The sequence below is a fragment of the Tribolium castaneum genome, chromosome 1 (genome assembly GCF_031307605.1).
Source record: "Tribolium castaneum strain GA2 chromosome 1, icTriCast1.1, whole genome shotgun sequence".
In the NCBI taxonomy this organism is placed as follows: Eukaryota; Metazoa; Arthropoda; class Insecta; order Coleoptera; family Tenebrionidae; genus Tribolium; species Tribolium castaneum.
Window position 1 is genome coordinate 5,860,734 of NC_087394.1, and position 26,158 is coordinate 5,886,891.

Below are 26,158 nucleotides of genomic sequence, written 5' to 3' on the forward strand. Positions count from 1 at the left end.
ATAAAACTATTTTGTCCTTGATGTGTAACCGCAACTATGGGTCAAATATTTGGGCACCCTGCGTCAGGGCCGCAATTTGCACTTTGCTAAATGTTACATAAAAACGCTATTATGATCCTAAACAACTTTCCTGAGGTGTGAAGGAACCAATTGTGAAAAAGTGCAATAAAATCAAGACCGAAAGTTCAAGGCTAACCGATACATTTTGTATATCCAGCGGCGAGCAAAAATGCGGTTGGTACTCCGGCACTTTCGACTTGTTCGATTCACTGCAACGTTGTCAGTTCGACCAAAAGACAACATTCGAAATGGATTTTCCTTCGAACATCTCAACTCCTGAACTTGGCCGTTCTGCAACGTTGACCGCGATCGTAATTAACAATTCCAGTGAAGCATTCGTCGAGGTTCGAGCATTTTTCACGCACTTGGAATCGGAGAAGAAGAAGAACAAGAAGATAAATTCTTCGGGTAAAAATCCCGAATAAGCACGTAGCAAATTGTTTTCCGTCAACAGTTGGTGCTCGTGTTTATTAATTTCCATTGTTGACTTCATTTTGATCCAATTAAAATTACGCAGTTGCGCCCATGGTCTCATACTGATTAAAGGAGAATGACATGCAATTACAAGACAAGCCTTTTAATAACCACAATCGCAAAGGCCTTCATTAACATTGTCGGAGGTGTCTTATTTTATGTTACACATAATGACAGTCATTGCGAGACTGCGAGACTTGCCGCTTCCTGAAATATTACGGTCAACTACTGAATTTTGATTAGGAGCTGTTTATGGACGACGCTCGATTAATAAACTCACGCAAAATATTGCTAAAATGCACATGTTAGGTAATTTCCAACTTAATTTAAGTTCAAGACGTGCTTGAAAGCTTGTACGAGAAAATCTTATGCTTTTTCAGATAATTTTTAAGAACTTGAACATTAGCTAAAACATTAGTTTCGATTGACTTTTGGGAAGTTTTGGATTATTTTGTGGATAAAATCTCTTCTGGTTCAAAAATGAACAACACTGAGAAAATCAAGCTAAAATTTAACATCACGTAAATTTCGATGTAATTTGGTGATTTAAGTTAAGTTATCTGTTTTATGTCAAAAAACACTAAATGCACAAATAATGTAATTTCCACGTCAATTTGGTGATCGATGTGCTTTAAAACGTGCTTTAAAGCTTAATAAAAAAGATAAATATCATACAATTTTTTTGCTAAATTTTGACAATGTTTTGCTAAAAAATGAGGTAGTTCAAATGAAATTAATAAAATAACTTTAAGACTAAAAAAATGTGAGAGCAGCAAATAGAAAAGAAAATAAAAAATATAAAAGAAAGATGTTTGAAAAAGCGGAAATATGATACGCAAAAGAGAGAATAATAAACAAAAAAATAAATAAATAAAAAATAACGAAGAAGAACGTAAAGGACGACAAAAGAAAAAAATATGTATGGATTCTCAAAAAACAAAAAAAATTATTTTTTTAAACATAAAAATTAGAACAGAATAAAACAAAGATCAAAAATTTTGTGTAATTATTCGCTAATTAATAAAATTAAATAGTTAATTGCATATTTTTTCCATTTTGCTGACGAACTTATACAATGTTTCAATTGTTTGCAAAATTCCTTTAAAAAAAGCGATAAATTCACCAAATTGGGCAAAAATACCTAGTTTTTATATGAGCAATTTTGGAAAAAAGAAAATAAATGATAAAAAAATTTAAGAATAAAAAAATGTGAGAGCAGCAAATAGAAAAGAAAATAAAAAATATAAAAGAAAGATATTTGAAAAAGCAGAAATATGATACGCAAAAGAGAGAATAATAAACAAAAAATAAATAAATAAAAAATAACGAAGAACAACGTAAAGGACGACAACAGAAAAAAATATGAATAGAACCTCAAAAAACAAAAAAAATTATTTTTTTTAAATATAAAAATTAGACCAGAATAAAATAAAGATCAAAAATTTTTTGTAATTATTCGCTAATTAATAAAATTAAATAGTTAATTGCATATTTTTTGTATTTTGCTGACAAACTTATACAAATGTTTCAATTGCTTGCAAAATTCCTTTGAAAAAAGCGATAAATTCACAAAATTGGGCCAAAATACCTAGTTTTTATATGAGTAATTTTGGAAAAGAGAAAATAAATGATATAAAAATATGAATAAAAAAATGTGAGAGCAATTATAAACAGCAAATAGAAAAGAAAATAAAAAATATAAAAGAAAAATATTTGGAAAAGCAGAAATATGATATGCAAAAGAGAGAATAATAAACAAAAAATAAATAAATAAAAAATAACGAAGAAGAACGTAAAGGACGACAATAGAAAAAAATATGTATAGAATCTCAAAAAACAAAAAAAAATATTTTTTTTAAATATCAAAATTAGACCAGAATAAAATAAAGATCAAAAATTTTGTGTAATTGTTCGCTAATTAATAAAATTAAATAGTTAATTGCATATTTTTGCCATTTTGCTGACGAACACTGTTTACAATGTTTCAATTGTTTGCAAAATTCCTTTAAAAAAAGCGATAAATTCACCAAATTGGGCAAAAATACCTAGTTTTTGTATGAGCAATTTTGGAAAAAAGAAAATAAATGATAAAAAAATTAAGAATAAAAAAATGTGAGAGCAATTACAAACAGCAAATAGAAAAGAAAATAAAAAATATAAAAGAAAAATATTTTGAAAAACAGAAATATGATACGCAAAAGAGAGAATAATAAAAACTTTTCACTCGTAGATAAACAATCCCTTTATCGTCTTGTGCAATAAATAACTATTGTTGAGAAATATAGATAATCAAGGTTTTTAATTCTGAAGTTTATATTTTTTGTATTTCTGAAAGTATAGAAAATTGTAAACAGAACCTGTCGTTTCTTTTCCATATACTTCAAAAAGAGTTATGGTTAGTAACGAATTTACTGCAATGTCAAAAAAACGAAAGAACTTGAAAACTATTAAACGTAGGTATAGTAAAAAAATTGGAAAAATTGAGATTTAGGTAACGTTCAAAATATGGCATTTTCTAACTTTTCTTTCACATTTTGAATACGCCAAAAGTACGACTTAACCTTTGTATTTCAAATGCACAAGTAAGACATTAAAAAAGTATATTATAAAATACATATCTCAAAATAATAAAGTTATCAATTTTTGAAGAGGAAGGTGCAAATCTAAAAAAAGTGTAAACGCATACATATTTTCAAAACTGCTATAAAAATTATAAAAAAATCCTTTAAATAGTAACGCACTTCCCATTTTGATATTTCACAAAAAAATCATCGGTCTTCAACAACGACAGACTGTTCCGTAGATAAATTTTTATTTGTTTTTGTTTTTTATTTATTTTATTTATTTGTTTTTATAATAATGTTAAAATTTTGTAAACTGCAAATTTATTTTGTACGTTAATTTTTTTCTGGCAATTTTTTTAAATTGTCTTATATGTATAAGATATGTCCTTAGATAAAAATAATAAGAAAAAATTAATAAATAAAAACATAAATAATGTAAGTAATATTTTTCTCTTTGCATGTGAATTGTTTTAAAGTTTTTTAATAATTTTCTTATAATAAGTATTAATTGTGTATTAATTAAATAATGTCATGTCGCTAGCACCAAAGTTACATTACTTTGAATTTTTAATTTTTATTTGAGGACAACCCAAATTTTTTTTAAGTATTTTTTGTACAAAACATTTGAACATCACTTGTTTAAGAATTTTTAGAATTAATTATAATTAATTTGGATTACGAGGAAATGTAGAAAAATTCTGAAAAAATTTACTGCACAGAGAATAGTAATAAAATTTAAGAAAAAACGCTGAGTTTTGGATGAAATTCATTTTTGAGAGTCAGTAAAAATATACAGGCTGTCTTTGTAACAACCGTCTAAAAAAGAATGACATTGTAGTGTGTCTTAGACCAGAGTATGTGTAAGTTGGCCTTGCCAAGATACGCTTCTTACAATATTTTTAAATAATGCAATTTCTTAAATAAATTTTATTGAATTATTAAAGTTGGGATCCAAGCTAATCAAAAAAAATTTAAAATAATGGTGCAGAATGAAATTTTGACTCAAACACCAAAAAGAATTTCGAATAATATTATACAAAAATGTTGACATTTTTAAGGCACTTGGTAACTTACTAATAATTTTTTTTATAAAGTAAACATTTCAGGCTAAAATACTTGGTTTCATACTTTTGCAGGACCCTATATAATTTATAATTGAGAATTAATGTGTATTTTTTGTACGAAAAGTTCTACAGTTAGTTTTTGTTTCTCTTCATTTCCAGTCGCATTTTCGGCGTTTCTGACATTTTTCATCGGAATTTTCGGTAACCTTAAGATTTGAGAATGGATAGAATGTCTTATTAACATATGCAGATCGTTACGCAACGTTTATATTCTTGGGTGGATGTAAGCGTAATGAACATTTCCATTAAGTATTGTATTTTATGCCATTTTCATTACATAAGAAAAGGAAAATGTTGTCGACAATCGAGGTCGCAACGCTCTGCAGCTACTGTCCACTTGGGATTTGGTCGATCATTTTGAGTTGATGTAATAACGGACTCAGTTTTGCGGCGACCGCTTAGCGGTAAACTCATCATCTTTGAAAATTTTCGCAAAGTGATTTTATAATAAAATCCCTCGGTAGAAAATCGCTTGGTCGGCGGCTCACAGCGCGCCCGTGTCGTCTCCTTGACCTGTAAAAATTCCTGAAATAGCGCAAGAAATTCCAGCGGGCACCAAACTGTAGTTTTTCTTTTTCCGATTTAATTGAATTTATATTAGCCGTAAGGTGCACGACTATGTAAAATCTTGAAAGTCAAATGAAAGCAGAGAACGAACAACAAAACAGGGCGTGGATGCGGATTTTTTCGCACACTGAAGGATAAATAATGCAACTTTTAGCGGAATAAATCACCGAGTTTCATAATTTAAATGGCCACTTTCTTCAATATCAATCAGGCGTCCGGAAAAAGGGCACCAGGATCAAGAGTGAAACTTTTAATCCGCGAAATTATGCCCAACAAAACATTTTCACCGCATCGTAAATCAAAATACGAAAGTTATTGTCGTCTGTCAACTCGGAATTTCACCGCACAGCCGGGCTTTGGACGAAATTTGCTAAAGGTCGGGCCGTTTTTCCGCCAATTACCCCTCAAAAAGCTGAAAAACTTTCACCGGAGTCATTGTTCTTGTTTACGTCAGGTGGCGAACGCCAAGGGCTAGGAACCAATTTTTATGTAAATTTTCGGATTACACGAGATGGCTGTAATAATTGATTAATTGCTTAATGAGTTCCTGCTGAGAAAAACTCATCAAAAGCCAGGCCTTGACCCTCAAGCCATACAAAGGACAGTCCTTTTAATAGTCATTAGAGCAGAGCTGTCGTAAATCTTGACCGATTTCCAGGTCCGGCTTGTCACCGTAATTCGACAGTTGGCCCATTTGTCAACTCAACAATGGACAAAAGTCACTCGCTAGTTTGCTCTTATGTAAAATCTTATAAATATGCAAGTTCTTGAAAAACTGTTAACAACTTTACACTGAGGGTTTTTTACGCTCCGAAGGCTACAAGACAATGCGAGACGTTGCTGAAGATGTGTCAGGAGATTCCATTTAAAGCAATAAAAGAAAGATGAAGTTTAATGTGAAGTAATTACAGAGAGGAACACTTAATGTTAAGTTTACTCAAAACAAACGAGGGGAGGCACTCTTCAGATTAAATTGTCTTAAGTGGAGTGCTGCTAAGGTCCATTAGCCTTAATTTGGTAGTTTTTGGTCTGTGATTACCAAAATGATTGGAGAAGTTGGTTTTATTTCTTGATATTGTTGGATTTTTTTCTGGTACAATTACACACCTTGTGCTATAATTTTACTTCGTGGTCCCTTGACTTGGCTAAAGCGGGCATTTGTTATATCTCAAGTCAAAAATACTTGTGGTTACGCGCCGATGACATAAACCCAAACAAGAGGAGTAAAATTCTGGTTTCCTCTTTCATTCCATGAATTATTTATTCACAAAATTTACGGATGGTTTACCAAACCATTTTCTTAGAACGATGAGAAGATGTGGTGCCGACGAGTTTTTACCCAATAATGATTTTTTTCGAGATCTTTTTAATTTTTGAAGCTTTTTCTTTTTCTGCTGACCGTTTTAGAAATTAAAAAATTGCTGTACCTCCGAAATTTGACAACGTTTCTCTCCCAATTATTTTTCGAAATTTTCTCAAAAATAAATTGAAAATTCATTTGAGAAATTAGAAATGTGAAATGAAAATGAATGTTTTAGCACGTTTTTCCGTTTAAAATGCAATTATTTAGCAATCTTTTGTTAAAAACAAACAGAAAAAAAATCGCTAAAACGTGAGAAACGTTGATCAAAATTGTTATTTTAGAAATGCATTTGTTTCTCAAAACCTGGTAAGTTTTTATCAAAAAATGTCGCTGAAACCTAAAATTTTTGGTTGATGTTGCTGCTATTTTACCTTGTTTCGCTTGAGTTTGGAGAAGATTTTGTCAAAACAAATTATTTTTCTAGAGCGTAAAATTTTAGATACTTGCTAATAATTTTTGAAGAAAATTTTGGAATATAAAAACAGTAAAATTTCAGCACTAAATGCTAATGCATGGTGCAAACTTTTTCTAATAATAACTGCTGATATTATTATAAATTAAAAAATTGCTGTACCACCGGAATTGCCACCATTTTCCACGTTTCCCTTTGAATTATTTTTCTAAATCTCCTCAAAAAAATTGAAAAATCATGAGAATTGTTTAAGACAAATGGTGCTTTTTCGATCATTTGAAAAATTAGGATTGCGAAATGAAAATGACCCCACTATTGCCTTTTTCGAATGTTTTAGCACGTTTTTCCTTTTAAAATGCAATTATTTAGCAAAATTTTGTTAAAACCAAACAGAAAAAAATTTCGCTAAAATGTGAAAAATGTTGATCAAAATTGTTATTTTAAAAATGCATTTGTTTCTCAAAACTTGGTAAGTTTTTATCAAAAAATTTTGCTAAACCTAAAATTTTTGGTTGATGTTGCTGCTATTTTAACTTGTTTCGTTCGAGTTTGTTATCTTGGAGAAGATTTTGTCAAAACAAATTATTTTTCTAGAGGGTAAAATTTTAGAAACTTGCTAATAATTTTTGAAGAAAATTTTGGAATATAAAAATAGTAAAATTTCAGCACTAAATGCTAATACATGGTGCAAACTTTTTCTAATAATATCTGCTGCTATTCTTATAAATTAAAAAATTACTGTACCACCATTTTCCACGTTTCCCTTTGAATTATTTTGCTAAATCTCCTCAAAAAGAAATTGAAAAATCATGAGAATTGTTTAAGACAAATGGTGCTTTTTCGATCATTTGAAAAATTAGGATTGCGAAATGAAAATGACCCCACTATTGCCTTTTTCGAATGTCTTAGCACTTTTTTCCGCTTGAGATGCAATTATTACGCACAATTTTGTTAAAAACGAACAAAAGAATCATTAAACTAGTCAATTTACGCCTTTTACCACCATGACGTTTTTTAGAAAAATTTCGCTAAAACCAAAAAATAACACAATTTAATAATACGATCTGTCTATGGATGAATATAGGATAATAGTAATAATAATAATAATAATAATAATAATAATAATAATAATTTATTTCTATCAATTTATACAAATGTAGTAACAAAATTGATACGAAAAACGTCAGTATTATACACCGAAATAACAATAACATAAAAATAATTTTAAAACATAAGTCAAAAAACCTGTCTATTATAGAATTCATTTAAAGTATATGGTTCGAGATCCAAAATGTAGTCAAATATTTTTTTTTAAATAAATTTAAATTGCAAGGTGTGCGTAGATGCACAGGTAAACTATTGTATAGTTTTATTCCTGCATAATGAGAATTTTTTTCCGTCAGCGTAAATTTGTCTCTTGGATACTCTAAGTCTATTTTGCGAGTGTTGTACTTATGGTCGTTAGTGACATTAAATAGTAGATTCTGTTTAAAGAAAAATAAAAGTAATCTATATTTGTATAAACCAGTTACTGTCAAAAAGTTATTGCTTTTAAAGATGTTCCTACAAGTTTCATTATATTTTAAGTTAAACATAGTTCTCATGACTTGTTTTTGAGCAACAAATACTTTTGATATCTTTCCACTTTGCCCCCAAAATATTATACCGTAGCTTAGTAATGATTGAAAATTTGCGAAGTATATTATTCCTAGTTGTTCAATGTTAATGTATTTTTTTAAAACACTTATTGTAAAATGTAACAAAATTATTTAGCTGTATTTTGATGTGTAAAAACAGTGATAGATATTACATATTATTATAACACTGCCTGTGAATAAAATTTCAGACGAATTTTAGAAGTTACAGTGCTACAGTAGCTTCTAATGTGGGAGGGAACACCCTGTGCTGAAGGGAACATAGCTGCAGTGTCTTGTAATAAGGGGATAGTTACTGATTTATTTTAATTGGTGGCATATATCTTTCCACACCTTGCCCAGGTAGCAGGCGTCAAATAAAGGCCAATTGATAAAATGTGTCTGTGCCGTTTTCCATTTTTTTGACATTTGGCAAGTCGTCCATCAGTCGATTTAAATTGCAAAGCTAGCTCCTGGCTCGGTGCATTTCTTGTCCATACATAATAAATAAGAATTGTGCAACTGGCATAGAACGTTAACACGGATCTATTTGAATGTAAAATGGCTATAATTTATCATATGGAAAGAGACCTTGGCCACCATAACGCGATCAACCACCAACCGAATTGTCTATTCGGTTGGCGTAACCGGTTGAACAGCTACTGGCCATTCAACTGGTAAAATGCAACCGAGATATTTTAATTACAAGCGACCTTCTGGAGAGGATGACCAGTAGCCGGATTTGAATAAAACTGCCATCCCACAGCCGGAATTATTCGCATGCAGATGATCTGGAACCGACTCATCTAACTGTAAAAATCCATAGGTATTCTTCGGTTAGTTAATTAATGCTCGTTAAAATTTCTCCGGATTTTTCGCCGGATTTTTCTCTCTGATGCGTTTTTAATTCAAACGGACAGGTGTCGGGGGTCGATAACCAGCTTTATGTGTTTGCAGGAATTATTGTCTTTGCCAAAATTTTTGGCACCGTTAAGTTAATGAAGACGCGATGCTATTTAAAAGAGAAACCACCTGCAGTCACGATAATTAGACGATTTGAATCAGAGATCTATTGTGAGTGAGGTTGTTGGACTTGAGCTTCAACACTCCCTGAGTGCTCGTGGGAAGAATCAACATTACACCCCTACGCCATGTCCAAGGCGAAATAAAAGTCCAATAAAATTAAACAAGGGTTTTCATATTAACGTTTCTTGCACACCTTTAACACCCACAAACTCTCGCTATATTATATTTCGTGATTTAACATTAATTTTCTTTTCGAAACTTGATAGGCGTGAAGTAGGCGCTTTTTGCTAAAAATCCGCGTTTTGACGAACAAGGAAAGCGATACGTGACCACAAAGGAATTCCATTCTTTCAAAAAATTCAACATTTCAACAAATTTAAATAGCGGAATGTGACCTGACGGGGATCTGAAGCTCCCAATAATTTCAAAAACTCACAAACACACCAAAAATATTTAAGGACATTATCGAGTTTTAATTCAAGGAACTTCTACGATTTTATTCTTAGATTCAGATTTCAAGTTAATTCTAGAAGTGGTGTAACAATTTGTTAAAAATTTACGACAAATTTAAACCCAACTATAAGCAAATAATAATTTGAGAAATCAAATACGCTAAGAAAAATTTAGCGTCAAATATTTCTAGAATTTAAAGTTCTGGGTGTCAAGAAAAGTAAAAAAAAATTCAAAATTTTACTTTTAGATTCAGATTACAAGTTAATTCTAAGATAAGTATATGCCTTAAAAACTGTACATTTTAGACAATTGTATACAATTTCTAACAATTAAAGCCTTCACTGCATTTTTTTAAATTTTACCATGTCTAACCTTACCTTATCTTAATTCTGGAGTAATCTAAGAAAAATCTTAATAAACATTAAACCTTTGAAAATTATTGTACCTGTGAGTTTCAATTTTTAAAGTAAAAAATTTTAAAAGGTTTACCTTCTAGACTAAAAGTTGCCTTTGGCATTTAATTTCTAGAGTTTAAAAGTCTACATTTCAAAAATGAAAGGTTTTAGATTCGGGATTCAAATAAAAATTTCAGAATATTGTATTTGTATTTTAATGTTTAAAATGGTACATATAAGTTCCAGGATGAAAAATATCTAAAATTTTACAGTTAGCTACAACTCCCAGATTCACATTTCAAATTGATTCCAGAATAGGCATATCTAGTTTTGAGACATTTTAAACAATTCTATTAAATTTTAATTTTTCTAGCTATTGACGCCTTCATTACATTTTTTTTACCATGCTCGAATGAGGTCTAACCTTATCTTCTTACTTCAAAGATGCTAAATCTAAAGAAAAATCTTAACAAATATTTAGCGCTTCAATTATGTATTTCTTATTTCGAAATCTCTTTAAAAATCATTGGATTTGAGAATTCCAATTTCTAAAGCAAGCTAAAACTGTATATTCTAGAAATAAATACATATAAATTTACATTTCTAGAGTTCAATGTTCTAGGCTTCAATGATGAAAAATTCCTAAGGTTTAAGATTCAGATTTCAACTGAATTCCAAAAAATCGGTTTTTAAAATTTTACACTTCAGACAATCCTACAAATTTTCTAGTAAAGCTTTACCATATGATTATATTTAGAGTTCCGGTTTCAAGCATTTTGCTAATTCGTTATTTTAATAAGCAGTGTACATTTTTTTGACGACATAGGCAAACTAAACTTTTCTGTTTCAAATAACTAATGAACTTTCGTGATTTTGAGACATCGTGGCGAAAAATTTGACGAATGAAATTCGGCCAAGTTCCGAAAATCTTTGTATTTGGCTCGGAATGCAACTTTTATAATTTAATTTAAAAAAAGCACTGGTCTAAAAGCAATATTTTTGAATCAGAAGTCGTTTTTAGAGCAATATCTTTTTTAAAAATATTACCATTAAAAAATGTTTTAATTACCAAATAGGATTTCGAAAAAAATCTTTCTTGAATTTTTTTTAATTACTTGTATTAATTATTTTTTTTTATAAAAGTTTGTTTTTGTGAAACATTTGATCAATAAATTTTGTTTTAAATACAGCTGAAATTGCCTTGAAAAAATTTTGAGTATAATTTTAGGCATATTTTCAGTTTTTGAGCATATTTTAGCGCTTATCTCCGTCCAAACACTAATTATATCAATCAAGCTGTATATGAGGTCCTATTTAGAATTTTACAGTATAAGAGGCAAATGTTTAGCTTTGAAACCTTGCCCAAATGACAGAAGAGCTTTTGGCTTTCTAACCTCACCCTGCGAACAATTGGCACTTTTGTTGCGCTTATTGCTTGAAGATTCCTCGCAAAATGAGACTTTCACTGCTCATCAATCTTGATTGCCCTCGTTCGAGTAATTAATGATGTTGAGTATTTAACAGTTTTAAAAAAATTAACAAGAGCATATAGACTTCCCGTTAAGGATGTTAATAACCCTCACACAACAATACTAATTTTTCAAAATTTGAAAGTTCCTAATTACGTTAGTTACATAATTTCGGAATCACGTTTTTTGAAGATTTGGATCAAAGGTGATGCGTAAAGCCAGAGTTATTAGATAGATCTGATCTTGGCTTGATGATGGATATCGACTAAATACAATTCTCATGTTCAGTGCTTTTTAAACGAATAAATTAGGAAAAATTAAAAAGCTGTAAAAAACCAGAGTGCCTTAATAAACTTGGAACTTAATGAATGGTTATTACGTACAAATTAATTTTCTTGGGTGCGGTTGCAGTTACATTTACGACTGCTCTAAAATTAAATGATGTTTTTTCGTACGGACATAAACACGAACATGATGCTCCTTATTTAAGTTTTTGCAGCGAAAAGCTCGCTTCCAGTAAGATTGTCCACGACAGTTGGCGTAAAGAATTAAGATTTCATTGAAATACAGATAAAACTTTCTTTTTCCGTTATTATTATTAAACAGATGAAGGCAAAGAAAGGAAAAAGGAAACGGTTCAAACGGTCTTCACATTGCTCAACAATGAACTAGACCAGTGGTTCCCAACATTTTTCACCTTGCCAACCTCTTCTAACTTTTTAAATTATGGCTTCCCTATACCTAAATTTAACCGTTTACGAAATATTGTGGGTTTTTATGTTTTCTTTTTTATTTCCTTCCATTTCAAAAATCGATAACTGCCATTTTTTAAATTTTGGAAATATTTTTCAGCTCATTTGAAAGAGTAAACCTAGATCTTTTTTTAGCATTTTCAAACTTCTAAAAAAGAATAACAAATCCCAAATGTTTAAAGTTACGTTTTCAGAACTTTAAACACTTATAACTCAATTTTTTCAAATGAAATGCCACAAGTTTTATTTCATTCAGTTGTAGAGAATTTAATTCTGCAACAATCTGCATTAGCATTCCCTATACTTATGGTTAATAGTTTTCAAGTTCTAATAACTTTGTGTAGAAATTGAAAAATTCATTAGCCATAAGCCTTTTCTCATAGATTGCCATGAAAACGAGAAAAAAAATATAAGAAATTAAAGTTTTTTAAATCAAAATTCAATGAATTTACTTTATTTTCACAGGACGGATAACAGAATTTTGAACAAAGTTTGTCGTTTGTTTAATAAGAAATGTTTTTATGGCAAACATGCAAAAATAACTGCAGTTTGTAAGAAATTTTCTACAGTGTCAAAAAAACCAACATGACTTGAAAATTATCACAGACAGGTATAGGGAATGCAAATACAAGTCGATGCAGAAAAAAAATCTCCTCCATCTAGTAAAATAAAAATTGGGACATCCTATTTAAAAAAAATGAGTTATGGGTACTTGAAGTTGTTCAAAGTTAACCTTAATATTTTTAGGTTTATTAACTTCATTTTCAAATTTAAAACACGCTGGAAAACAGATATAGGCTTTCTCTTTTAATTCTCCAAATACGATTTCGAAATTTCTAAAACTAAGAGAGTTACCGATTTTTTAAGTGATAGGTGCAAATCCAAAAATTTTCAAAAAATCTTAAATATCTCGAAAACGGTTAAACTTAGGTATAGGGAAAGCTGATTAAAACTCCCTTAGAATAACTCAACTAATCCAAAAACGCAGTGAAAAACATAGCTTTCCATTTAAAATAAGAAAGTTGATAGCGACTTCCGGTATAACCGGAAGTGTCGCCATCTTGAAAATATTTTCATTGGGCAGAACTCAACGGATTATGGCTGAGTATCAAGTTTCAAATAAATATCTTTATTTGAACTTTCAATACTTCTAATGTGGGGTTTAGGCGGAACAGGCTATATACAGGGTGTCCCAAAAAAAACACTAAAGTTACGTTTTTTCAAAGGGGACACCCTCAATTCAATTGCATTTCTAGACGTAGCTTTTAATACTGACTTAGTTTTTGAAATAATTTGCTTCTTTTGATAAAAACATACTTTATTAAAAAATTATTACACAAAAACAAAAACTCGTAAAAAAGTAGAACTTCCACCACACCACTTCTACACCAAGGGAAAAGTTAAAACTTAAATCTGTTCCAATTGTTTAGCGCAATGCAATTAGAAAGATAGAGAAATTAGGAAGTTATAAAAATTTTAATTTTGATAAATCTTTAACATGAAAACATAACTAATTTTTTAAAAAAATTTTTAGGGTTAACTTTACTTTGTAATTTTTTACGTTAACGATTTAGAACCCCGGGGGTCAGCGAACCACCGATTGGGAAACACTGAACTAGAGATATCTGGGAATAAGTTAAATCTGTGGTCAAAAACGATTTCATCCCCGTATTTGAGGAATTTAAGGTCATGACTTCTAGAGTACCATCACGTGAGAAAGTTTTGTGAGCACTTTCGCAATTCCATTTTTCAGCGATATTACGATTAGAGGAACGAGTTTAGGGTTATAATCGTCCATCACTGTGGTAATTAACTGTGAAAACTAGTCCCACTTAGCTCATGAGTGTGAGATACCGAAAAAATCCTCCGGTAATTAACTAATTTACGTAATGGAAGTTGAAGGGTCGCCCAATAAACAGTACCTAACTGTAGTTTGAAAATGTTATATTGTCGTTAACCGAACAAATTGGGACACGACTATTAAACAAACGGAAAATTGTTGTGTGGCCAAACATTACGGAAAAAATCAAATTGCAAGATCAAATGACCTCGAATCGATCTGAATGCATTTCGACCTCATTTTCGAGATCTTTTATTGGAACAATATTTCCTCGACTTACGCAAGCGAAAATATGTGATTATCCTGAAACGAATGCGAGACGTAACGACGCAATTTCATAAAAAATAATTAAAGGTTTAGGCAAATTTGTGTTATTTACGAATTCTCGCTCCAATTTTCATTGTAATATTCTGCGCGAAAAAACAACGCTGATGATTATAAATGCAGAACGTACATTGTTTATTCCATATAATAACAATACGTGAAAATTTGTTTCTTGAGAATTGGGACGAATAAATAATGTGTGCTTATCTAACGCAACACTGGAGGAAATTATAATAAAACTTATCAACTGAACGATAATTGCGAGCACAAAGATGTGGTTGCAATTACCGTGAGGTGCATAAACAAAAAGCAATTTCAAGCTCAATTTCAAGCAGCGTCTTCAAAATACGAGGAATTCCATTAAAATGCAGTTAATTTAAAAATCATCTGACTTTTGAAACATTGTTAATTGGGTCAATGCGATGATAGATTTGCAAAATTTGCTTCCTGGAATTTTTGAGCTGTTAGTTTGTATTATTTTATCTTTTTGAAATAATGGCACGATTTATCGTTTTCGCAAGAAGAAAACTTTATTAAAGACCCAATTATAAGTCGAAATTGTCATAGAAAGTGTCATTTAATGCCTATTTAAATAAATTACTGTTCTATTAATCTACCATTTCCTGTTTCATTAAATGCAGAAACTGATACAAAAATATATTTCAACTTGAATGAAATGAAAACTTCAACTAAAGGCAGGCAACATTCTAAGGCCTGGTTTCATTGAAAGTTAAATTTAGTAGTAGAATAAATCCACAAAAGTGATTATTGTAGTAACGATTGTTTTTAGGTGTTTATTAATTTTAAAGAAAATTATATTTCGTTTAAATATTTTCATTTATTCACTAAGATCACTAGCAAATCCGTCGCGAAATTTTACCAAGTCACCAACAGTGCATAAAATTAACAGAAATTAGCTTCAATCGGCTTAATTCTTTAAACGGACCAAGAAAGTACGATTCCACTATAATTTCTGCTTATCGTCATTGTAAATTGGTAAATTCAGGAAATAGGATATTTTCCAGAAAAAATCGGGTTTAGACTTGGTTACGCAGTAAATATGTATTAGTTCGAGCTTTAAATAAATATTCGGGTTATTTAACCACGGTTAAAAGATACGAATCTTTTTTTGGTTTCTCACAAAAAATGGCAAAATTGTATAATACGTATGAAGGAGAAAATATGCAAATACGTTAACTCGAAAAAAGTGAATTAACCCCTCGCAATTAACCCCAGTTAAAAGACACTGAAATAAAATGTTAACCAGATTTTTTTGGTTTAACCATAAAACGGTCGCACAGAAGTTGCAGTTATTCTCAGTTCAACTTTTATTTTGTAATAATTTATATACAGAGTGATTGAAATACATATGGGACATACACCTGGGTTAAAACTATCACAAAAAATTGAGACATCACGAGATTTTTTGTGTTGAATTTTTGGCATAGATAATTCTTTTCTTGAATTTACAACTATAGCTGTTAAGAAAACGCAAAGTGTCTTTTGTTATCGTGCACAAAACATTAAACAAATTAGCAAATTCGTCAACACTGGAAACAAAACAGCAACAATTAAAACGGTTGCTAAAAAATAAAAAAACATTAAAAATTAAGTTGCTGAATTTTTTGTGCTTTTATCATTATTCCAACGTTGGGGTAATGTTTTTGAATCACCCTGTATTAACATATTTTTGCTCAGAGTAAATTATTTACTTATTACAATTTATCTGAATCCTATCTGAAAAAAGGACAATTTTTGGGAAATTTATAAAATTCAGAATTTTTTTTACATTTTAATACAATAAATGATATCAAGAACAATCAAAAACTGTTTTTTATTGTTGTACGTCATTCAAGAGATACAATTGTACAATATGCAAAATATGCAAAATCGAGAACTTAATTTATTAAAATACAACAAATTAACATTTTTAATTATTTAGAAACATCTTACTTTCCTTAAAATTATACAAAACAATGACCGAAAACTGGTTTTGGTTTTAATTTTTTTACTCAGATAAAAATTACAATTTTTTTGAACCACACAGTCGTAGTTTAGTTTCAGTGTAAATTAATGTTATTTTATTATTTTTATACAGTGTGATTCAAAATCTGGCATCATCTCGTTAAAATGTTAAAAATGAGATTATTTTTGCAAGTTCTGAGGATTTAAACACGTTTTTAGACTAAAAAACATGTTTTTCTTCCTGTTTTTAATAAAGTACATTAAAGAAATCACCAAATTTGCTCGAAAATACTCAAAAATTTCTAAGCGTTTATTCAACAAGAACTGAATTATTCCGCGAAATTTCTTAAACAGTAAGCCAATAAATCACAGAATTATGTCAAAAATGGCATTATTTATGCAACTTTTGAGGATTGAAACACTTTTTTATACCAAAACTTAAGTTTTTCCTCTTTTTTTATTAAATTAGAACCAAAAAAATCACCAAATTTGGTCGAAAATGATCAAAAAAATTACCTTTTCTAAGCGTTTATTCCATTTTGTAAAAAGTAAGCAAATAAATCACAAAATTGTGTGAAAAATGACATTATTTTTGCTAGTCCTCATTTAACTGCCAAGCAACAAATTAACATTTTTAATTATTAAACATTTCCCTACTTTTCTTAAAATTATACAAAATTAAGGTTGAAAATTGGTTCCTCTATACTTTTTTTACTCGGAAATAAAATTAGTATTCCCATTAGAACCTCATAGTATATAAAAATGCTCCATGTAAGTATACAGGGTGCTCAAAAACTGGCGCACCAACTCAGTGGTACGTTATTGCGAAGCAAGTGGAGATTACGGGAAAAATGTTGAAAAAATTCCTAAAGTTATATTTTAAAAAATCTGGAGCTACAAACTTATTGTGTTGACTTCTTTAGTTTTCATTATTTTTTTATATTTTCATGTTTCATACCAGGTAATCGTTCCGTAACAAAACGATAAATAATTATTTTAAAATTCACTATCAGATTTTAGCAGTTTTTTTAATTAAAAAAAATTTAAATTTATCCAAAAAATCACAATGTGTAGATGTGCCAACACTGGGAATTATTTCCTAGGCAACCGTTTCAAAAATAATTTATTTTTATTGTTGCTCAAATTTTATTGCGGTCATGACTGTTAGACAACGTTGCCATATATCATTTACCTAAAATTAGTTATTTATCAATAACTTTAATACAAAGAATTTTTTTACTATGTTTACCTTTATATGTAACCAGTTCTCTACCACACACCATTGAGTTGGTGCGTCAGTTTTTGAGCACGCTGTATGTATAATAAACATTTTAACTCGGATTTTATTGAAAAATGGATCAGATCTACGTCGTAAACTTAGTTCTTACTTTTTATAGCATGTTGAAATCAATAATAATGAACAAACAAGGTTCAAAAACACAAAGAAATGTTCAAAGAAAAAATTAAGCACCAGCTGTTATTATTGGCTCCACACTATCCTATTACATAACTTTTAGTTACTTTTTCATCTTAATAACAAATTAGCATTTACTGTTTTTAGTTTAATGAAAAATATTCAAAAAATGCAGCTGTTCTTACATAAAATTAGAAAATTCCGAAACGGTGCTCGTGGGTCTCAAAAGTCAGAATCAGGAAAATAATTAAGTAAAAAGTAACAAATTAACATTACTAATTAATTAGAAGCATCTCGTTACTGCCCTTAACATTATAAAGAAAAAAGTCAAAAATTTATTTTTCATAGTTAATTGCTCCTGTCGTAAATATTTCCAATTAAATCAGTTTTGAAAATTCTTGCTTCTTTTGATTACAACCGTGACGACGTTTGTGCAAGAGCGATTGTTATTTTAATTGCAACTTAATTTTGTGTGAAATCACTGACAATGCATCAACTATTAACAATGTTATAATTGACAACAATATTGCAACTGCGGTTTTTCCCCGTTTTAATTAAACGATTTTCAATATTGCAAAACGCTTAATCAGTTTTTCTTCGTCGAGAAAAATTGGCAAAGTTGTTTGTTTATTTGGTTTTGATGAAAGAAAGCACCCACGTTGCAGCATTACATCACCAAAAAAAAAAAAAATTAACGGAGTTTATTAGCATCAATTTTGGGCACGAATAACCGGTATAAACAACAGTGGCCGCATAGTGTATTCTTGCGGCGAGAATTTGCCATTAGTCGATCATTTCGTTTCTTCCTCATTAAGTTAGGAATTTGGTTTTTGTTTATCGTCCAATTAGCAGTCGCTGGTTCGCATATTAACCCAAAGATGATGCAAAAGTGAATTAATTAGGCGTTGCCAAAAGTGCGCTGTACCGTTAGGTCTTTGTGAGGTGAAAAGTGGCCTTTCCGTCCGATCGGAAAGGCAATCGCTTGATAACAGTACAAAAACGGTCCAGATGAGCATCTCACCTGTGAAGACCGGTCGTGGAGTCGAAGAACTCGCACAGCAACAGACCTGGAGCGAGCTCCGGAGTAATCCTAAAGCACTGGTCAATGCACGCACAAGTCACTAAATCCGGGAGCTTTAAGGGCACTAGGGCTGCATTTTGACGGGGGCTGCGAGCGCGACGCCTCTCGTGACTAGGAGGAAAGCAAACCGACTGGAGCTGGTCTTCGAGACCACTTGGAATACCACAGTCTCTGGGTGCCCCACCACTTCTAGCGTGCTTTGTCACCTTCTTACCTGAGCATGTTGTCTGAGCAGCTATACTGCATGCCATCTAATAAGTCTACCTGGTCTTGTTGCACACCCATACAAAATATGCGAGGTGCTTCGGAACGGTTTAGAGTGGTTTTGGGATTGAACCATAACGCGGAGGATGAGCGACGACTTCGTGCAGCTATTTCAGCAATTAAGGAAACTGGCGCGAGGTTTAATTAAACAAACGTGCGTCTATGTCCGGTCGCATAACCGGTTTTTTGAAAAACTTCCACTAAATTCCTTTTATTTTTCAAGAAAATTACAAAATGGGCAAGGAAAATGTACACTTTTTGAGGACTAGGTCAGGTCAAGTCAGGTCAGTTTTACAGAGACTAGATCAAAATAATATGAAGCCAACCAACTGAGTCAAAAATTCCTGATAGATTTTTTTTTTTCACGAAATATAGCTTTTTAAGCTAAAAGCTCACAAAAAGCCCAAATAAAAAAACCCACAAAAACAAGAAAAAGCCCATTTCCTGGCAGAATTTTTTTTCTTTTTTTTTGAGATCTAGCTCTTCTCGAGACCAGAAAAAAGCTCATACGAAAAATGTATACTGCAGAAAAGCTCACCAAAAAAAACCGAAAAGTCCCACACAGTAAAAAGCCCACGTTGAAAAAAACTCACCTGGAGAAAGTTTACACAGAAAAATTCCTGACAGAAAATTGTCTTCTTTTTCACAAGACATAGGTCTTCAGAAGACCAGAAAAAAGTGCACAACACTCAAAAAAGCTCGCAAACATAAAGCTCAGAAGAAAAGACGAAAAGTCCCACACGAAAAAAGTTCAGACACAATAATGCCCACAAAGAGAAAAGACCACGTTGAAACAACTCACATGAAAAAAGTTCACACAGAAAAATTTCTGTCGGAAAATTGTTTTTTTTTCACGAGATATAGGACACGGAAAATGTACAGAGGAGAAAAGCTCACAAGGAAAAGACAAAAAGACCCATACAGCAAAAAGTTTACACGAAATAAAAACTTATAAAGAAAAAACTCTCATGGAAAAAGTTTACGCAGAAAAATTCCTGTCACAAAAATTGTTTTCTTTTTCACGAAATATTGCTCTCCAGGAGACCAAAAAAAGCCTACACAAAAACGTACACTGGAGAAAAGCTCACAAAAAAGCCCACGAGAAAAGTCGAAAAGTCTTTTTTACGAGGTGTAGCTCTCCTGGAGACCAGAAAAAAGCTCATACGAAAAATGTATACTGCAGAGAAGCTCACCGAAAAAAAAACAAAAAGTTCCACACAAAAAAAGTCCACATTGAAAAAAACTCACCTGGAAAAAGTTTACACAGAAAAATTCCTGACAGAAAATTGTCTTCTTTTTCACAAGATATAGGTCTTCAGAAGACCAGAAAAAATCTCAGACGAACAAAGTGCACAACACTTAAAAAAGCTCGCAAACATAAAGCTCACAAGAAAAGACGAAAAGACTCACACGAAAAGAGCTCACACACAATAATGTCCACAAAGAGAAAAAGACCACGTTGAAACAACTCACATGAAAAAAGTTCACACAGAAAAATTGCTGACGGAAAAATGTTGTTTTTTTCACGAGATATAGCTGTACAAGAGACCACAAAAAGTTCACACAGAGTAAAGCTCATAAAGAAAAAAACTCATATGGAAAAAGTTCACACAGAAAAAATCCTGTCGGAAAAATTGTTTTCTTTCTCACGAGATATACCTTAAAAACCCTTACATAGAAAAGTTTACGTATAAAAATTCCTGACAAAGATTTGTTGTTTTTTTTCACGAGATGTAGCTCATCAGAAGCTCAGAAAAAAGTCTACACTAAAAATGTACTCTGAAGAAAATCTTATAAACATAAAAGCTCACAAGAAAAGACGAAAAAACTCACAGAAAAAAATGCTCATGTGGAATGATGCCCAGAAACAAAAAAGTCCACGTAGAAAAAAATCACATAGAAAAAGTCCACACAGAAAAATACCCATTTTCAAAAAAGTAAAAACTCGCCCATTGAGAAAGAAAGCACTACAAACTGCGAAAAATTTCATCAACCTCAACTACAAATTATCTAATACCTGAATGTCAACAATGACAATGTGACCATTTTCAAAATTTTTTATATTTAAGGAAAACTGAAAAAATTACAACAAGTAAACTCAAAATTTTTTGCATCGTATCTAAAACTTCGCTTTGTGGTGCACATTTTTCTTTAAGAGGACACTTTTATTGTCTCTGATTCATTATTAGAAATTTGTAAATCCATCCACGATAACAAAGATATTTTTTTCGGACAGTTTGAGCTTTTTGGCTGTTGAGCTTTTATTCTGGATGGGATTTTTTCATTGTGGCTTTTTCGTATGTGAGTTTATTTCTGTGGGTATTTTTTGGTGTAAGCATTTTTCTTGTGAATTATCTAATGGATTAAGCTAATTAGATAACAGTTAATAGTTAGATACATTTTTGGGCAAAATTTTTGGCGTTTTAGCAATATTAGCAAATGCCAATAATTAGCAAATTCAAAATACTAAAAATTAAGTTGCTTTTGTTCAAAAAACTCGGATAATTAAGAGCGGAGTTATTTTTGCCAACCCATCTGTATAATTACCTTAAATAGACAGCTCTGTAACCAGTCGTAATGAGCGAAAAAAAAATAAAATAAACACAGTGGGAATTTCATTTATAAAAAGCCGATGCCGTGATTTTGGAGACGCTTCAAGCAGTCCAAATGTCTATAAGAAGCAATTACCACCGGTTTTGCAAACATAAATATAGAGAGTGAAATTCTTCTGTCGGTTTCTTTGATGGCCAAGGAATTTGCGTCCTCCCTTATAATAGAAACTCTCTCCGGACGTTTCTTTTGTAGATTATTCTAAACTATTTAGATAAAACAAATTTCGTGTTCAATATTTCATATATTATATATTATATATTATATATTATATATTATACATTATATATTATATATTATATATTATATATTATATATTATATATTATATATTATATATTATATATTATATATTATATATTATATATTATATATTATATATTATATATTATATATTATTTATTATACTTTATTACGCTAAAAAAATTTCTTACTTTCGGAGAATATCTCTTTAAAAAGATCTTTTTACAGCTTGTTAATTTTTGGATAAGAAAAAAAATGGATTTTATTTTATATCTACATTTTTTTTAATAAAAAAAATACAATCACCCGATATTTCATAATGTGGATTTTAATTAAATTCAAAGAATACTCATCTAAAGCATAATCTTGATATTTAAAACTTGGTAGATTTATTGCTTTGATAATTTCTTGGAATTTTTTCTTTTAAATTCTTTCATGAAAAGGCAGTTGTTGGCTCCCTCATTTTGCCACAGACGATGAGTCAATAAATCTTTGCACAAAACTACGTCTCAATCAAGCCTTTCAATAACTCGTAACAAACGGAGAGAAAAATGGATTCTAATTAATAGCAATAATAAAACAGTCATTACTTGACTTGATAAGTCTAACCTAACTGTTGTTGTTTCGCCAACACACCATTTACAATAATCGGTAGTTCATTCATGAGATTTATATTTATGTGTCCCATTAAGTTTGGAAAAAAATATTTCTTTAAATGCTTTGTTGTTTTGACGTTAAATTTAACATTAGCCTTAATACTGAAGAAATATAGCCTATTCACTGCTTGAAAACTGTTAATTTCGTCTCGCTTTTGTGCGAAATGACATATAGAGATGTTGGACGTGTAATAAAATACTTTTTTTCGAATAAATTCGAGCGAGGCGAGCTTGAAGGTTGTTGATCCATTTGGGACACTCTTGCCTAATTGAAATTTTAATAAAAAATCTCGAGTGGCTTATCTTAATACTTCCTGCCACTAAATATTCCTGAAATCGGGTGTCAAGCTTGAGATAAAGCCGCCGAGAATAGCATGTCTTAATTAATAAGTTTTGGAAGTATTTATTGGCGTTTTCCGCACGCATATATCACGCCGTAAAAAGGTGTAGCTAGTTTTGAATTATTGTTGATGTGAAGCAAACAAGTTTAATAGGAAGAGGAGGAGTTGGGGTAATGTGTTTGTCTTTCATTATGAGCAAAAATGAATATGGCATCAGGCTCCTAACAAGCTGCGACATTACTATCATCAGAGGATGTATCAAAATGCAAAAAAGAGGGAAAAAAGTGAGCGTATGGCGGAAGGTTAGTCGGCTCGGTGCGTTCATACATCGAAGCACGTTCCTATTTCCATATGTGATCATTAGAGGAGTGCCCCTCTTGTTAACCGCATCTCCATTCAATCCCATATTCGTCCATCAGCGGATTAAAGCTCACTGACTACTGATGCGAGCTGAAAATCTAACTGTAATCGTGTGCATGAGAATTCCACCCGACAAGGCGGCTTCAGGGAAGAGCTTTCAGGCTTCCGGAAAACAACACATGGCACTGAAAAATCGTCTTCATGAAAAAAACTCCCAAGTTGATAAAAGTGATTTAAACACTTTCTGGTTAAATCAAAGGTTCAAAATTTTTTGTTATAAAGTAGTGTGCTAGAAGTACAGTGGTGTCCGAGTATAACAAACTCGGGAAATTCATCAATATTCGTTCGTTATACCGTTATGAAAGCTGAAATTATTATTAAAAAAAAATTAACTCATATGCTCTCTGAGGTTAGTTGATGGAGTTAGAATTAGTAAAAACAACTCCAAAAAAATTGAGTTCTCTCATTAAAAAAATATTTTTGTCACTAAATTTTAGAATCTTAGGTTTTTTACACCAGCTCTGATTATCCTCAAACATTATCAATTCAAAAATTTTTATGATAAAAATCCATCAGTAGCTTTCTTAACTACAATGCTTCTGGAAAAGTTTCAGTAAGTGCTACGTATTTATCTTCTGTTGAATACAAAATAATCAACAATTACCTACTGTTTGATTTTCAGTCTCACTCCAATAACCAAACAATGTGGTTTTAATTTCTTCTTGATTTTCTAATTTGAGTTTTCTTGACTTGGTAATCTTGGAAAAAATATTGGAAAATTCCTCTTACTTCAGTTCAATCAATGTCATTTGGCTTACTAATTTTTATACTCAATAGTACAGAAACAGTACTCAATAGACTCAATGTATAATAAACACCCAATTACTCTTCTGTATTGTTCATTATTTCTGACAATTTAGAATCCTTAACTTACTTTGAAGCATCTAATAGAAAGTTTTGCGTTTTCCACATTCAGTTTTTTTTAAACTTTGTCAATGTATTTTTTTCTTGATGAATATAAAACATCTTTTCTCCATCTCTTGTTATTTGTAAACCTCAATAATTTTTTATTTCACCCAAAGATTTTATTTCTATTTCTTTGCCAATGTTTGTTACTGTGCTTAATAAATAAATCTAATTTTTATTTTCTTTTTTGAAATATAAAGAATCATCTGCTGTTCCTTTTCTTAATTAATTTTTTTCAAATATTTTTTAAATTCTTTTATTCCAAGCTCTTACAGCTTACTTCTAACCATAAACATTTTTCGTCAATTAATAAAATAAAATTTTTCTCCTCTTCGTTAATAAAACCTCTTTGTTGTTTCATTTAGATTTCTTGTAATTTTCCATTTAAAAATGCAGCCTTTAAGACATAATGTCTTACATTTCTTTTTTCTTTTCCTCCTATTACCCCAAAGGTGATTATTGTCGTTTATCTTTATCTTTATCTTTATCTTTATCTTTATCTTTATCTTTATCTTTATCTTTATCTTTATCTTTATCTTTACCTTTATCTTTATCTTTATCTTTATCTTTATCTTTATCTTTATCTTTATCTTTATCTTTATCTTTATCTTTATCTTTATCTTTATCTTTATCTTTATCTTTATCTTTATCTTTATCTTTATCTTTATCTTTATCTTTATCTTTATCTTTATCTTTATCTTTATCTTTATCTTTATCTTTATCTTTATCTTTATCTTTATCTTTATCTTTATCTTTATCTTTATCTTTATCTTTATCTTTATCTTTATTATGCAACAAGTTTTGCTTTAAATTGCCTCACTGTGTATATTGTAGACCCATTTACAATAAATGGCTTTTCTTCCTGCTGGAAGTTCTGTTAATTGGCGTACATGTTCCATCTTCATAAAATCAATTTCATTCTTCATAGCTTCAGTATATTTTTTTCGTTCTACACTTTTCAGACTGTTTTAATAAGTTAGCTCTTCCAAATTTTCTTCGACAGAATGTTGTACATTGCTGTTGAATATCCTTGATTCTTTGTAAAGCATTAACTCATCTAGGATATAAATGTATTTGCTTCAAGAAATATACTCGTAACTTCTGACTTTATTTAAAATTTTTGAAGCAGTACAAATGACTAGACTTTGGTAGATGGCTAAAAAATTTAATAATCTTTGATGATTTGTGCTTTTTTAAACAATTTTAATTTTGTCTGATCTTGGGTAGAGTAGTTATGTAAAAAAAATTCAAGATTCTTCAACAAATTTTGGATTTGAGGATGTATATTGAGTTTGATTTCTTTCTTGATTTTGTTCCTCTCATTTTTTTAAATGCAAATTGTCTTATTCTTCCGTGAAGAAATTATTTCTATTTCCAATTCCCCAAAATACGATGACTTTATTCAGAAAATCGAAGTAACTATCAACAAAACAATTTTTTGCCACTTAAATCGCTTGAAATTGACCAAAATTACTTAATTTAGTCCTAATTCGTCACTTTTTTGACCTCTTGTCGAAATTTTTTAAGTCGAAAACCATTCAAATAACCTATAATCAGGCATTTATGATTAGGGAATTGTAAAGATTCTTCATTTAGACAGGATCAACAATATTTTCAAGGTATTTAATAACAAAATTATTTTTTTTATATGTAAAAATGATTGTTAATCTTGTTTTTCAAATAAGCATTAGAAGAAAATAAAAAAAATGTGACAAAAAAATATGGAAATTTAGAACATAATGGTTTACGTATTATCACAGGTCGTGTTTGTTGATAGAAAGGTACACAAATCTATTTCCAAA

General features: G+C 30.4%; 1 protein-coding gene and 1 long non-coding RNA gene across 2 annotated transcripts in view; one reads left to right on the forward strand and one right to left on the reverse strand.

Moving 5' to 3' along the window:
* Shrm (Shroom) overlaps positions 1-19,183 on the reverse strand; it is a 139,052-nt gene extending 119,869 nt beyond the window's left edge. The window contains exon 1 of the mRNA XM_008200870.3: positions 18,858-19,183. Within this exon, the coding sequence (XP_008199092.2) occupies positions 18,858-19,168 (311 nt within the window). The 5' untranslated portion in view covers positions 19,169-19,183. The remainder of the gene's footprint in view (positions 1-18,857) is intronic.
* The window catches only part of LOC135267209 (uncharacterized), a 161,279-nt gene that overhangs the window by 120,824 nt on the left and 14,297 nt on the right, over positions 1-26,158 (forward strand). The window lies entirely within an intron of this gene.